We start from the raw sequence: 16,745 nt of genomic DNA, 5'->3' as shown, positions 1-16,745 counted from the left end.
GGTTGAAGAATGGCAACTGCTTTATACTGACAATCTGCAGAATGCTTGTATTGTTGAGCGGATTTTAACAATTTTTCCTTGGTAGAAGCCCAGATGTGGGCCAAATCACGAACCAAAGTGTTAGTAGCAGGAACCGTAAGGGCCGGAGAAGAGGCAAAGTGGGACACAATGGGGTGGGTACCAGAGACAGTGGAGAAAAGGGAGGATCCAGAGGAGTCGTGGACGTGGTAATTATGGACAAAATCTACGCAAGTGAGTAAATTACTCAAGTCAGACTGGTTGCCAGAGGAAAAACAGCGAAGAAACAACTCCAAGGGCTAGATTTACTAAGCTGCGGGTTTGAAAAAGTGGGGATGTTGCCTATAGCAACCAATCAGATTCTAGCTTTCATTTATTTAGTACCTTCTACAAAATGATAGCTAGATTCTGATTGGTTGCTATAGGCAACATCCCCACTTTTTCAAACCCGCAGCTTAGTAAATGTAGCCCCCAGTCTTGGTTTTCAGGCTCTTTTTGGCCATTGGTCTGAGGGTGGTAACCTGAGAAAAATTTTAGGCCAACTAATTACAAAAGGCTTTCCTAAAGCGCAATGCACTTTGGACACTGCAATCAGAAATAACCTCTTGAGGGCATCCATGCAGACGGAAAATTTCTTAAATGAAAACATGGGCAAGCTTTGGTGAAGAGGGAAGCCATTTTAATTGAACAAAGTGGGCCATCATTGAGAATCAATCCACGACTACCCAAGTAGTATTAAACCCATTGCTGGGATGTAAGTCGGAAATAAAGTCTATAGAGACACTGACCCAAGAACAATCTGGAACAGGCAGAGGCATGAGTAATCCAGCAGGAGAGTGTCCATGAGTCTTGTTCTGGGCACAGACCTCACAGGAGGCTATGAATTCTGGAACATCAGCATGTAGTGTGGGCCACCAAGAAAGAAGAGCATGAATTTTCTTGAACCCGGTGTGACCTGCATTCTTCGTGGCATGAACCCAGCGCAGTGCCTTGAGGTGCAGGGGAGGATCAAGATATGAGCACCCTACCGGAGGAGTCCTGGGAGAAGCTCTGGTCAAGGAGACTATGCTAGAGGGCTCGAAAATGGGTCGAGGCACAGAGGTTGGAAATAAATCGGACTCATTGAAGTATCGGAATAAAGCGATGGCCTGAAAATTCTTGGCGCTGAATTGATAGACGAGTCAAAGCGTGAAAAAAAATGGCCACCTAGCGTGTCAAGGATTCAAGCATGGAGGCGTCCCTAAGATAAATTAGGTTTTTGTGATCAGTAAATATGGTGACAGGATGGGCGTCACCTTCCAAGAGGTGGTGCCTTTTCTCCAGGGCTAATTTGATGACAAGTAACTCTTTGTCTCCAATACCATAGTTGTGCTCCGAAGGAGCAAACTTCTTGCAGAAGACTCCACAGGGGCGAAGGTCACCAGAAGAGGATTCCTGTAAAAGAACAGTCCCCACACCGACCGAGGAGGCATCCACCTCTAAGAAAAAAGGTTTCCCCTGGTCTGGCTGGACCAGAACTGGGGAAGACATTTGAGAGCCTTGAACGTGGAGATTGCCGTCCGGTGGCCAACATTTGGGATTGGCAGACATTCAGGTGAGTACAGTAATGGGAGCAATCTTGGTAGAGAAATGTTTGATTAACTGCCTGTGGTAGTTGGAAAATCCAGTGACACTTTGGACCGCCTTCAAGCCTTGGGGTTGTGGTCAGTTGGAAATAGAAGAAACATTCTCTGGTTACATTTAGAGACCAGAGCCCGAGTCCTGGTATCCTAAAAATGGCATCTGAGAGACTTCAAATATACATTTCTCAAGTTTGCTGAAGAGAGTAGGATCCAACATAGGTGAGAGAGTACCTCCTTTACATGAGACCTGTGAGAGGTAAGATCAGCGGAGAAGATCAGGATGTTATCCAAATAAATTAGCCCTGATTTGCTTAGAAGGTCTCGGAAGCTTTCACTGATGAAAGATTGTAACACCACCGGAACATTACAGAGCCAAAGGGAATCACCAGGTATTCAAAATGACTGTCGCGAGTGCTGAAGGTGGTCTTTCACTCGTTTCCCTCTTGATATGGATTAGATGATAAGCCCCTCAAAAATCCAGTTTAGCGAAGATTTTGGAGCCACTTATCCAGTCGTATAACTCAGTAATGAGGGGCAGAGTATGTTCTTGGTGGTAATTGTGTTTAACTGTAGATAGTCGATTCAGGGGCATAGTATCCTGTCTTTCTTCTTTACGAAGAAGAATCTGGTGCTGGCCGGAGAAGAGGACCTCCTGATGAACTCTCTTTGCAGGTTCTCTGCAGTGTACTGCGACATATCAAGGTTTTCTGGATATAGCTTGCCCAGAACTAAATTGATCGGGCAGTACCTCAATCGGTGTGTGGGAAGAACCTCGAAGGCATCGTCACAGAAAACATCCCGAAAGACGGTGTAAGGTGCAGGAAGAGCCGGCTAGGAAGAGAGAGCATGACATGGGATGGCAACCAGAACAGGCTTAACAGTGAAAAGACATCCTTTGTGACATTGTGGACTCCAGGAAGTGACTTGAACAGTCTTCCAAACTATGGTGCGCAGATCCTGAGCCACCGGAGTCCCAAGATGACAGAATTTATGGATTGCACAAGAATCAAAAATTTGATCCACTCTGAATGTAACACTCCAACACCATATGGGAACGGAGACCCTGGATATGGCAACGTTTGTGATATAATCTTCATCCACCGTGGAGAAGGACAGCGGCTGAGACAGAATTGGAGGGGGTATATGGAGCTGCGATGCCAAAGTGGCAGAAATGAAATCCCCAGTGGAGCTGAAATACACGAAGGCAGAGGTCTCAAAGGAACCTCTAGGAGGAAGTGTAAGGAGTGGTTATTCTAACCCCTAGATTGGCCTCCTTGTTACCGACTAGGAGGAGACGTTTCCAGATCTCCTAGGATATGTTATCAGATGACCGGATTCCCGGCAATACAGACAAATTTTTTGCTTGCGTCTCTGGTGCTCATCAGGTGACAGACGATGTTGCCCAATCTGCATTGGTTCATCGGGTGGAGGAACTGGACTCTGGAAACGGGGCGCCAAATGAGGAGTAAAATGCTTAGTGGTAGATCTTTCCTGTGTGTGTTCCTGTAAGCATAAGTCAATTCGATTACATAGGGAAATAAGAGCATTGAGGTTGGCAGAGAGTTCACGAGAGACCAACTCGTCCTTAATCCGGTCTGCCAAACACTGCCAGAAGGTTGCAACAAGTGCCTTGTTGTTCCACTTCAACTCTGACTCTAAGTGCGGAAGTGGACTGCATACTGTCCCATGGTCTGCGAACCCTGACACAGGTTCAAGAGGCTGGAGACTGCCGAAGAGACCCACCCAGGCTCGTCGAATACCTTGCAGAAAGCTTTAATAAGGAATGAAGAGTTCCGTAACAGAGGGGAGAAGCCAAGGCCTGCCCCGTGAGCAAGGAAATAAGTGCGACCTTGGTTTGCTCCAATCGAAAGGATGCCAGGTTACACTCACACTAAATCAAGCATAGATTCAGAAAACCATGGCACCTCTTAGGGCCTCCATCAAATTTTTCGGGTGGAGGAATCCGTAGAGTGGTAGCGGTAGCCATGGAAGATGGCAAGGCAGGCAGGGTCACCCCTTAGGTGGTAACGGTCACCGACTGGAAGGCAGATAAAAAGACTTGAAGAGAATCCAAACGGGAAACCACTCCCTGAAGCATTGGAGTAGTTGAGCTTGTTCAGACTCCTGATGATCGACACGGCGAGCAAGATAGAGCAATAATTCACCAGTCGATGGTTCACTCATACCTTCAGTCGACATGGCCAGTGTATACTATCACGGGTTTGCAGAGACTGAGGCCTACTTGCTGATATTTGCACTGCTAAGCTCAGAGGTGCAGAGTCTAAACGCTGTTTGCTGCAGAAGACACGCAAGTCGCAGCCATTCTTTTTAGCCACCATCGAAGTAGAGAGTGTCAAACGTAGACATGCAACCTGGGGTCAGGCTGTGCAAGCAAATAGGTACCAAAGGATTAGATAATAGCAAAGTCAGGAAGCCAAAGGTCAAGCCAAGAGATCTATACACGCCAAAAGGAGAATCCAAAAGCAAGGTCAGGTGTAACCAGGTCAGGAGCCAGAAGGTCAGTCATGATGCACTGAAGCAAACAGGAGTGCTGGAGCATAAATGGACCTTAATACTCTGGCTCCCTAATAGTGCCAGAGCCTCCTATATACAGTGTAAGGAAAAATCTGATTGCTGGCAGTGTAAAGTGGCAGTATAACAGCTCACCGCCAAAGACAGACTATCGTGCATCTCACCAATTTAGCCCCATTCTGATCTTTGTATACATGAGTTTCCCGTGGTTACTCCTATCTGTTGTACAGCCTGGCGTTCCTCTGTCCTTGGAAGCCATCTTGCCAAGTATTCTGCACATGCGCAACCTGGGAACCTTTAAAAACCTCTGCTCCATAGTGATAGGGTGATCACCAGCCAGTTCCCTTTATAAGGGTCCTCCTTCTTTCTATGGGTCTCAGTTCATCAGGTCTCCTACCTGATAGGAAGCATTTCTTCTGATTCCTGTCCGTGCTTATACTTAACTCTGTTCCTGTTTTTGCAAGTTAAATCGTTCATTTTTTGGCTGCAGCTTCATCCATCATCGGTCCTGTTTCAGAGTTATAACACCTGTGTGGATCTCAGTGCTTCTGCTCCCCCGCAGTTCATCGCTTCACAGCAATACCTGTTCAGCTTACTCCGCAGTTAAGTCCTGTGACCTTTACTTCATCGCACAGCATCTGTCCTGTTCCTGAATTTCCATACACATGAGGCTACATTTCATTCTACCTTAGAGTTACTTTGTGGTTCTCCGAATTATCTGCTCTGAGCCCCCTAGAGGACCGTGACCAGCGGTTGAGAGCAGCTAAACCATATTCCCTTGCGAGAACCCCTGGTGAATACCTCTCCTCCGTTACACTCCGCACCTCTCTGGGGGTAAGCTGTCACTCAAGCAGAGATCAAGACCATTCCAACTATCTGGTTTTCGTGACACAGAGAACGAAAGCGTCCAGGTGCCTAGCAACGGAGATGCAAGCATTCAGCTCATGCGCCCGCCGGGCGCCAAACAGGAAGAAGAGATGCGTCACATTGCTAAGCAACTGGACACAGCTGAGCAGCAGATGACGGCGTCCATCCCTGGCACTGAATGAACGTGTGGGGACGGCATCTGACAATTCACCTATGAAATTTATCCCTATACTGAACAGGCTCCACGCTGTTGATTTCCATGTTATATTAGGATCAACCCATTCTAGACCCAAATAAAAGATTTAATACCTGACAGTATTTCAATTGAAATGAATTAACTTATTATTCGGCATGTTGTAAAATTCAGTTGGAAAATGACTACTATCAGCCTGTGTGTGCAGTCATCTAATGAAGTACACTAACAGGCACCAGTGAAGCTGGATGATACTCAGCATCTTGGCACATATACCAGATTTCTTTATCTTGTCCAATTTGGCTACCTACTGTACATGTGTGGTCATATGTACATATGCAGACTAAGAAATAAGGAATTCTATTCCTGGCATACCTGAAACATCTCAGAAATATCTCTTTCACTAAAGGGTAATTAGAGACATGGCATATTTCCTGGAAATAAATGTAATATAATCACAAGTGTCATAAATAATTAAGTGGAAATGGGATTTTAATATGTAACATAAAAAAATCTTTGCGCTCTCTGCATACTGCTGAGATGCATATAGGCAACATTTTTTTTGGAATTTTTAAAGCACTCTATTTTTTTTAAACAAATATATTTTTATTGAGGTTTGTTTTTTTTCAAACATTAACAAAAACAAAACAAAATGTATAAAATTAAATCTCCCATCACACCACAATCATAAAATACAGTGTTATCAGAATTAAAGAACAAGACAACTCCCCCATAAACAGTGCAGGGAAAATGAATCATCAACAAATTACATTGTATCTGTAGGGATGAATGTAAAGTTATGTAAAAATACATTATAAAATTAATATATACAAAATTTGTGGGTATCAATAAGGAAGGAACAGCCAGACTGGGCATTTAAAGGGGATTTTTAGCTGAATCTTCAATTAGAAATGGTAAAACATATCATGAATAAAACCATCGATACCATATTTTATATTATTTAGGCATGGAAGCCTTGGCAGTGTGGATGTAAAACACATTTAATATATCACTACAATAGAGCCATTTCATGATACTGATGGTTCTGACCACATACCCACTGACATTGCTCTAATTTTAGGTTTCAGCACCGCAGAGGAATTTTTGTATGAAATTAGGTATGAAACCGAAGAATCAAAATCCCTGCTGGAACCATCTGTGGGAATTGAAATAGTGAGAAAAGAACGTGATGCACCATCTGGGATTGTCACATTAATTTTCAACATAATTTTTGCACCCAACAAGTCAATGAGGTAAAGTACTACATATGTCCCATTTTATACTGGGAGTTATATTTGATCTGGTAACAAGACAGCAAATATGGAGCTTTCAAAACTCATTTCAATTAGTGCCATTTTGCATTAATTTACAGAAGAGTTCAAAAATGAAATGCGTTGAGATGAGCCCACATGGCTGATCCTCAGTAGATGCACCAGCTAACCTTCACCTGAATCCTCAACAGAAGGTCTTCTATCTCCCTCTAGCTATTAGATTAAATTAATATGAGAAAACTGTCGTGTAGAATTAACTTTGACGAATCGGTCTTTGAACACTATTCAGTGACAATATTATATTAGTGTGTTTAATGCAAACCCAACTTTGTTGCATTTTTCTCTTGTCCAGACCTTGGCAACATTTAAAGAGTAGTAAGCATTAATAATTGATTTTGTATGCCTTATTAATTATATTTCAGACACTCTGCCGTGTTGGTTGTACAGTGTGTGACTGGTGGAATATGGAAATTCCCCATACAGTTTGTTGCCACAGAACCAAATGTGGATGACGTTATTCAGATTGAAGCAGTTGGTCTAAACAAGGAATCTATTGTTGGCTTTAGACTAACAAGCCAGACAAGGTAATTAAAATTGCCAATAATTTGAAAAATAAATTAATTTTAAACGTTATGTAGAATTTTTTAATGTAAAATATATGATTAATGTTTGTGAGTAAGTTATTTTACATAGGTATATTCATAGTATAAGCCTTGGTACAGGTTTACTGTGATGGTGGGTGCTGGTGTGCAATACTATTGTTTAGGACCCAACAATACTGCAGGTATCAAAATTGTTTGACTTCCTTATTGAGCAGAGTAGGGATCACACCATTTAAAATGAAAAAAAAAAACAGGACAGCCAGGTAACCGGATGTTTACTCAGGCCATAAAATCTATTGAATTCAGTCTGTTGTATAACTACAGTGGCTGAGGTATATTGTCACTACAACTGTTTTCTCATTAGTAAAGGGGCCGCTTAAACTATATATATAAAACTGTAAGTCACAGGAAAAACTTTTTATTCTTAATTGCCAAAATGGTGTACTGCTGTAGTTACAAGCTTTATTTAACAGGACAACATGAATTTCAAATATGCTAACTATAAAATATGAAACTATTTATTTGTTTTGGAACTTTTAATTGTTAGTGTGAAATTAGTTGTTAAATGGACTTGCATTCAGCATAATTATTTTAGTAAGCAGCTTTTACTGTTGAAATTATATTCATAATTGGCAAAGATTTGCTGAGATTAGGTCAAAATGTAAGAGCTGGTTATTTGTGTGAATTTAATTTCAATTGCAAGGGAGGATAAGATTATTATTAGGATATTAAATATGACTGAATTTATTTTGTTTTCACTGCATTTGAATTTCTGCGCTTAGCAATGAAAAATTGTTTAAGGTCCAAAGGAGCAATTAAATGGAGGAAAGAATCCTGTTTGCAAAAATGTTTTTCTTAGCTATTTAAATAAATCCTGATTCCACCAGAGCTTTGCGTTTTATGTTGTAGAAATAATTACTTCTTGAGCGTTTACTATAATTATAAAAAAGAGAAACAAAAGTATGCAAGAGTGTAACTATAATCATAGCAGTCCATGCGATTGCTATGAGACCTGGCAGGACAGGGAGCCTTGACCCAGGTGAAAAACTTTGCCTTATATAACAATTTTAATATGACTGCATAACAAATGTATCCAGGTAGTTGCATGATTTGGAAAGTAAGGATAACATCACTGTATATATAATTCAATAATTCACACTAATGTGCCAAATTCTGCAATAAGCACTCTGGTCTATTATTTACTTCATTTGGATGGAGCGGATATTGTAGGGTAGCTTTATCAAACCTTCCAAACAGGTTATAAACCTACTGAATCATCCCCACACGGCGCTATCACACCCCCACACACTTCAGGTTTGCCACCACCTATTGAATACGGGCAATAGGACCCCAATATACTGTCCCACACTGGCACACAAGGCTTCTGGCTACCCACAGGTTAGCAAGGCCCACTCCAGCAACCAAAGGATTAACTCTTCACACCTCCAGACTGTTACATAAATGTAAATGCAAGCACACACTAGGCTTGTTAGTCAAATGTATTAACAAATCACACACCAGCATTCAAAGGGCTAACTTGGTCGAGCTATATTCTTCTTAACAGGCTAATGGATTCGTTAGAGTATCAAGAACGCCACTTACTAAATTTATAGATTTATTTAACATACAAAGGTATTCAAATATAAAAAAACAATTATTTAAACAATTGACATAACATACACCAGCAAAACCACCAGTTTAAAATAAAAAGGATTAGATTCAGAGTATAACTTACATCGAAGTTGTATATTATTTGCCAAGGGAAATTGGCTTGAAGATGGACAGCTTATCAATGAATGATTGATTTCCCAAAAGACTGACAATTTGTCCCTTCAACACAGGTTTTTAAGCAAACTCAAATGGGATGGCATTCACAGGGGCAGTGTGGACGTTAATGCGGGGACGGAAATGTCCATTCGGTGTCACCTAAGGCTTGTTCAAAACTATTCCTAAGTTTTGACCTGTCTTATGTTTCTGGGATATATCTGAGAAAAGCTAACTCCCTCGTCAATAAACCGGTCATAATCTCCCACACATTTAAATACCAAACATGGTAGAATCATAGCAATATGAAATACCTTTCCCAAAGACATGCGATTATAGCTGTTCCCGGGTAAAGCTAGTAAGTATAATTCACAATCCGGGTGTGGTTTTTGCCCCTCAGTATGGAATGGCACCCAGATTTCCCAAAATATGAAATATGAAGACATTTTCCTTTTGAAGTTCCGATTTCTATATACCTGCATAGGCAGCCTTCAAATGCGGCTTTTGTCTGCAAAGATGTCAACCCCACAAAGTCTATTCAGGTGTCCAAAAAACTAACTTGTGTCAGGAAATAGCTCACAGCGGGGGCCCTTTGAAGCTGCTACAGGTGACACTGCTATCTTCTAACAGTGGGATGTGCAGAGCCACCGAATACACACACAGCAGAGTTTCTGACTTCATATTTTACACTTTAGTAACTCAATCTATCAATGTATGCATTTGATATACCATATTTACACTTCCGTTATGATTTAGGCCTTATTCCAAACAATTATCCGATGGGTTAACCCTTATAAATTACTGAAAGTTTACCATATTCACGAATATATATATATATATATATATATATATATATATATATATATATATATATATATATATACACTATAATGGACAAAGAGATTTGGTGCCTTTACCATGTGTGTTTATGGCATGAGCAGAAATTGTAATACAACTGTTTAATGCTATGCCTCTTTGTTTTCCTGCAATTGCAGAATAGCATAGATTGTCAACCCAATAATACACAAATGGGTGAGTGTTCATAATTCATTAACTTTGAAATACAAATTTTTTGATGACATGATTACAAAAAGAAAAAATGGGTGGTATGCTTCTAGATCCAAATGGTAGCATACTTTATATTGACACACATACGATCATATCCTCACCAACTCTTCCCCTTTCGATTGTTGAGGGCTCCTTGTTATCCAATGGAGTGCAGGGTAAGAGCACAAGTGTATTAAATGGAGAAAATTCTTATCTCCAGCAAGAATGGGTGTTTTGCTGGCAATATGAATTTGACCTGTACATCAGTGGATCACCGTTGGCGGTAAGATTTGCCGGATCTCTCAGGTCATAGCCGCAATACTTGTTCTGTTATCGTCATCTTAGGACAGTCATAACAGAAGAAAAATAAAAAATGGTTTGCTCTTCAAATAAAGTCTTTTTTGTTCACTGGTCAGTATTTGTAAAATATTTATTGATATTTTTTACATTTTATTTATTTATTTACAATTATTTATTTATTTTAACTAAGTGGAACCAGGATGTTGTACCTCCAGCTCATGCAATGTAGCTTCCCAAATAATGTTTGGGGGAAAGGAGAGCAGACTATACTAATCATACGAAGCTTGGTGGATCATTGGGCTATCAGTATATCACATATATAAATAAACATGATGAAACTTTTACATTATTGTAGTAGTTCTTTAGACTACTGTGAAACTATAATAACAAATCATTTGCAGTAAAGTATAACCATTTTGGACAGATAGTGTAAAAATAAAAGGTATAATACATTTTACAAGACATATATTAAAAAACCAAACCACTTTTGTCATTGTAACACTGACTCTTTAAGGTGTATGACCTTTCTTTATTTCCCAGGGCACAGAAATGCAGGGTGACATAGGTGTAATGGTATTTGAGGTCTAACTGTAGTGACAGATTTAAGAGCACTTTGCTACTGACATTTCTGTCCTGTTAATCAGTGCTGCAGGAAGAAAAATGCATTTCACTGTTATTTATTGCTAAAATGATTCCTATCTTGTTTTAATTGTTTATTCTTCATTACATTTTGTTGTATCTTGAGTATCACTTTGCAAATGTAATTTATTTCCAAGTAAAATGTAATTACAGTCAAATATTTTTTTATCTTTGTAACAAGGTACCCAAAGCCATTCAATGCATGCTTTTTACCAGGCAGTGATTTGGATTTCTTTGTCTCACCGCAATCCGGAGAGCTGCTTTCTCTAGGAACTACCGGGACCTTGATTACTGTTGGTTTCAAGCCTACAATGTATAAGAAACACAAAGCTACACTAGTAGTGCAGGTATGTTTTTTTTTAGATATAATTGCTACATATTTTTTAAAGATGTAGTAATAATAATAATAATATTCTGTTTCTTATGTACATCTATTAAGTATACTAAACCTAGCACTACATGAAATGGAGGACTCAGATCCCGCAAACTCTTGTTTACATTTAGAGCACTTTCATAGTTGTAGCACATACTACCTGACTGTACATACTGCCACAGCCTGAAGAGAGTAAAGCCCCTATGATGTTGATGGTCTATAGAGCATTTAGCACACTAGTGGCAGATGTATTATATAGGAAAGAGAGAGAGAGGCAGTACATGGCCCTCTCACATAACAATTTACAAAAAATAAATCCATGGTAACATAATGTGTATATAATAAGGACAGCACGGTGGCTTAGTGGTTATGACTTTTTGCCTCACAGCACGTCGTCATGAGTTTGATTCCCGACCATGGCCTTATCTGTGTGGAGTTTGTATGTTCTACCAGTGTTTTGTGTGGGTTTCCTCCGGGTGCTCCGGTTTCCTCCCACACTCCAAAAACATACTGGTATGTTAATTGGCTGCTGTGTACTTTCATTCATATGCTTGTGGGGACACAGACCTGTTTACACACCAACACTGTGGGGACCTGAGTCTTGGTGGGGACAAAATTTGAGGTCCCCACAAAGCTTCTCAAAACTAATCAATGCAGGGGACCTTGCTGATATGCTCAGCATAAAAATTTGGTATGTCCCTACGAGTCACATTTGTCGGAACAAAAGTGTGCGTGTGTCTGATGCGGTGGGGAGAAAGTGTGTGTGCCTCCCACCGCTATATGCCAGTATTCCATCCAAATGTATAGCAGGAGCATCCTGCGTCGCTTTTGTACACCAAGCGGATAAAGACACAGTCGAATCTAAAGTTAAAGCGGGGACGTTGAAGCATGACAGAGCCCGCCGTTATCTCCGACTATAGCCCAGAGAGCAGTGGAGACGAGTATGCCCCTAACACTTCGGAGGAGAGCGTTTCAGACACCAGCGGCGATGCCCAGTTGCCCACTTGCACAGCAGAGTGCAGGTAACCAGAGATGAGTTCTATGTACGACCATTCTCAACTTTCTGCTAGCCGTGTTTTAAACACAGAGGGTCGGAGAGACGATGCGGTGTCTGTCCAAATGCTATCCAGAAACAGTGATGGCTCCAGGGCATATAACAAAAAGCAGTACTGCCTGTACTGTGAGAAGCCCCTCTTAAAAATTGCCCGGCACATGGACCATGTTCACCACAATGAGACTGAAGTAGCCTGGGCCCTGAAATTCCCCAAGCACTCAAAAGAAAAGTGCATGCAATTGGCAAATCTTCGCAGTAGGGGAAACTTTGCACACAATGCTGAGGCAATGAGGACAGGCCATGGTGTTCTGGTCCCGTGCAAACTTCCAAAGAGATGGATGACGGCTGAAGGCTTCATGCACTGTGTAGCCTGCCAGGACTTGTTTGCAAGGAAATATTTCTGGCGACACATGAAGAGATGTAAACTAAACCGAAGGGGCAAGAAGCTCACACTTGGCAAGAACAGAGTTCAGTCACTGTGCGCCTTTGCTCAGCCTGTTCCATCAGTGACATCAGTGATGGCTTTTGGAAGCTCTTGAGTGACATGACCGAGGATGAAGTCTTACTCACAGTCAAAAATGATCGATGCATCATACAGATGGGACAGCATCTGTTCAACCGGGTCGGATCAGTTGTTGGCAAGCACAAGTACATCTGTCAGAACCTTAGAGAAATGGGCAGGCTACTGCTACAGGCCAGAAGAGCTACCCCTTTAGAGAGGATGGAAGACTTTACCGCCCCATCGATCTTTGTGACGTAGTAGACGCTGTGAAGCTGGTAGCTGGCTATGACGAGGAGACAGGTACATTTAAGACACCATAGCTGGCACTCAAGATTGGGCATGGCCTGCAAAAGATAGTGAGCATTGTGGAGTGCCGAGCCATGATGGAGGGCTGCGCCGCTGTGGTTGAAAACACACACAATTTCCGAAAGCTATATGAGGCGTGATGGAACGAGTTGATCTCATTGGCTGCCTTGAAAACTCTTAAGGAGTCCAAATGAACATGCCTCAGCTCTTACCTTTCATGGAAGATGTGAAAAGATGCAATTGTACCTCGATGAGAAGCAGCAAGCCTACCGAAGTGGGCTATCCACAGAGCTTACGGTTAACCACTGAGCACTACGGGCATGCGGATGTCTTCAGACGGCCAGGATATATGACACTTTCCCCATCTTGCAGTCCGTGTCAGTACTTTATGCAAAGTCAAAGTGCAAATCTCATGTTGTAACTCTGGTGACAAACCGCTCCTACACATACCCCTATGATTGTTCTGTCGACAGGGCATTAGGAAAGGGGTGTCCCTATACGCCATGTTCCAGACATGGGTCCTCACGATGCAATAAAAACAAGCTCTGTGTGTGTGCATGTTAGGGAATTTAGACTGTAAGCTCCAATGGGGCAGGGACGGATGTGAGTGGCAAATATTCTCTGTACAGCGCTGCGGAATTAGTGGCACTATATAAATAAATAAATAGATGATGATGATACAGACATGTACTATATAGATAATAATGCTACATTTGTGCTACGCTCAAAGGCTTTTATTTAGTCTGCCTTGAGATATATAGAAATGTACTAATCAAATATTTTTAAGACTGCACCCATCACATGTAAAACGTTAACCTCATCTCCTTAGTGTTTTGTTCAGTAAATATTAAACTAAAAAACTAGCATGTACTGGCTGGTAACTTTGTTACAGAGAAAGATCCTTAGTAGCAAGCAACAAATCCTTCTTTTCTGTACTGTCTGAATGTTTATGATCTTTACTGCTTACATCACATCTACTTGGGCATTAATCTGCATAACACTGAATGGTATTTGCTTGCTATCTCAACAATTCAACTCAAGGAATAATTAGTATGAAGTGTGACAACATGCAGAAAGACTTCATAAACAAAGCTGGCGCCATAATTTTATCACAAGGAGCAAGAAAAACTTTAGTCCAATAATACATTCCTTGGCGGTCTGTTCTCTGCTAGCTGTGTTTATCAGTCATGCCAACACTTAAACAAATGCATTCCATTTTTAGCACAGCAATTTACTTATCTGCATTCTAATTTAGAAATGCTGCTCTGCATATTAACAGCCGCAGTTAATGTCTATGGCTACCTAGCAGGGCTTTGTACAAGATTGCTAGGTAGAGAGACAGATATCTGTGATAAGTTTTGCAAGATGCAATGTAAACTGAAACCTATTACAGATTGTAAGCAAGGTGTCTGCATACAGGACAATGGAATAAAATGCCATCTAAACATATATGGTCTCACTTAGAGTTGAGCGCAGTTTTACAACCTGAATGCACATAGAAAATGCAGACAGCAAAATTGCACACTTACCTGTTTATGTTTAGCTGCACATATCTCGGGGCTCGCCTCACAAAAGCCGCAACCGGCACTAGGCTAGGACAGACTGGCCTGTCCTATTATAACACCGAAACACAAGTCATGGGATTCTACTGTTCCAGCCTGTTCAGCATGAATTTCCTATGGGGATCGGTCCCCCACCAATTAAGAAAGACCAGCACTGTGCTAATTTTTAAACATAAAAACACACGTACGTTTTGGATGATGTTCAGTGATTGTATAGGCTCCTCCCACCTGATGATGAACTTAATCTTTCTCTGTAAGTGGGTATAACGAACCTACAACAGACTTATAAAATACAAAATACAGGGACAATAATAGTGCAATATGTACACAACTTTGTAAATAGATAGTCCCAAAAAGTTCCAGAAATGAACTCTTTCTGTTCCTCCACTTTGTGTACAGGAAATAGAAATGACACCAGCAAAATTTTGTGTTGTCTACACCACAATCTCCCCCAAAGGTGTTGTGCTTACAGGAATGCAGATGGTATAAGGCATCTCATATATATACATCCATGGACTGCTCCTTCAAATTCCATCCCAGAGTTAATTCCACCGAATGGACAATGCAATTGCAATGCAATGGTGCATTATCTTTAAAACAACATGTTTATTGCATAACCAACATGTCATGCTAAAACAAATCAAAACATGAGTATAAAAAAGTAATGTGTGTATTCGTACCAGATTCTGCTGTAACCATGCGCTTATCAACAAATATCCATTTGTATGAAGAAAGGATCCAACAGAAGAAATCGATTCAGCTAACATATATAACCTACACGTTTCGACTCAAACAAGAGTCTTTTTCAAGGTGTTTCAGCACTGTGCTAATAGCACATGGTCTCCACCCAAAATCCCTGGATTTGGAATAATGAATGTAAAATAGTAAAACATTGTAAATTAATATCCAAACATACTTTGGCAGTCATTAACTGGTTGGGTATGGTGGCACTTGTAGAGCTATAGGTACTAGTATTCCCACTGCAGCCAGGGCATACTTGTTCTCGTAGAACCGCAAGAGCCAGCATGCCATAGCAACCAGGATCTGCTGGAACCAGTAGAAACTCATAGTAATCTACTAAGAAATAAACAGACACACACTAATTAACGTCCTTTAATCAAAATAAAGACTCATCCAATCCTTCGTCTCTCCTCCTGAGGAAAATTCTTTCCACCTTCTTTCTTTTCTTCTTTCTACTTCTTTTGCTTGTACTTTTCTTGGTTATTCTGTCTTCTTTTATTCTGGTAATCCATTGGTTAAAATAAAAAACCCTCATTGATGACAAAGTGTTTGGTTTACTAGGAACCAAATCATGAAAGACAGGCCAGGCAGCTCTCTGCAAGTTACCAATCAGAGTGACTTCACTGTGATTGGCTAGAGAGTGAAAAGCTGGTTACTTACGTATATACCCCATGAATGAACTTTCTAATTTTAACACTGCAAAAATTTGTGCTGATGATCACCATCAGTGTGCGCAGCAAATAACCCTGGACAGGTACTTCTGTGAGGTTAACCTAGGTCAGAGAGAGGGTGGAACACTAGACCCAGGCTTATAAAGCTCCCAGAATCTGCTGCATTTGAAGGGTGCATTTGGAATAAGATTTCAATCACTTCTTTACATTACCCTAGATACAAGGAGCAACTCAACTATTGTATAGTGAAAGGGATATAATATAGAATAAATTTATAATTAGTGAGCTCACTACACTCATTGTATATGGAATGCTGCAGCCCCCGTCTTTGTGCTTTTATACAGGTCACAGAACTTTTCAGTGACTTCTAATATCCTAATTTTCCGCAGAAATGGGTGCGTTATTCCTTATAGTACATGAGTAATAGTTTCTGTAACATTTTAATATATCCTTTTCTATTTAACTAGATTATATTTGGTACACTCTTTTTAGCATTTGATTATTTATGTTTGAAATGTGAGGAGGGTGAGTTGTCAGCCTGTCACACAGCAGTGTCAGAGCATGCTGTCACATGAAGTATGTACATCAGATATGTGCTGGGGTGGGGCTGGTGCTAGGTCTACTGTGATCTCTGTAATGCTTGGACGAACGAAATTAATAGAGATGCTTCAAGTTATTTAA

General features: G+C 40.8%; 1 protein-coding gene across 1 annotated transcript in view; it reads left to right on the top strand.

Annotated features, from left to right (window-relative positions):
- The window catches only part of CFAP47 (cilia and flagella associated protein 47), a 402,255-nt gene that overhangs the window by 373,788 nt on the left and 11,722 nt on the right, over nucleotides 1-16,745 (top strand). The window contains exons 61-63 of the mRNA XM_075200313.1: nucleotides 6,314-6,485; nucleotides 6,926-7,087; nucleotides 11,037-11,202. Coding sequence (XP_075056414.1) covers nucleotides 6,314-6,485; nucleotides 6,926-7,087; nucleotides 11,037-11,202 — 500 coding nt within the window. The remainder of the gene's footprint in view (nucleotides 1-6,313; nucleotides 6,486-6,925; nucleotides 7,088-11,036; nucleotides 11,203-16,745) is intronic.

The sequence above is a fragment of the Mixophyes fleayi genome, chromosome 2 (genome assembly GCF_038048845.1).
Source record: "Mixophyes fleayi isolate aMixFle1 chromosome 2, aMixFle1.hap1, whole genome shotgun sequence".
Lineage (NCBI taxonomy): Eukaryota > Metazoa > Chordata > Amphibia > Anura > Limnodynastidae > Mixophyes > Mixophyes fleayi.
The sequence above is the reverse complement of the archived record's forward strand: the minus strand, read 5'-3'. Positions and strand labels throughout refer to the sequence as shown.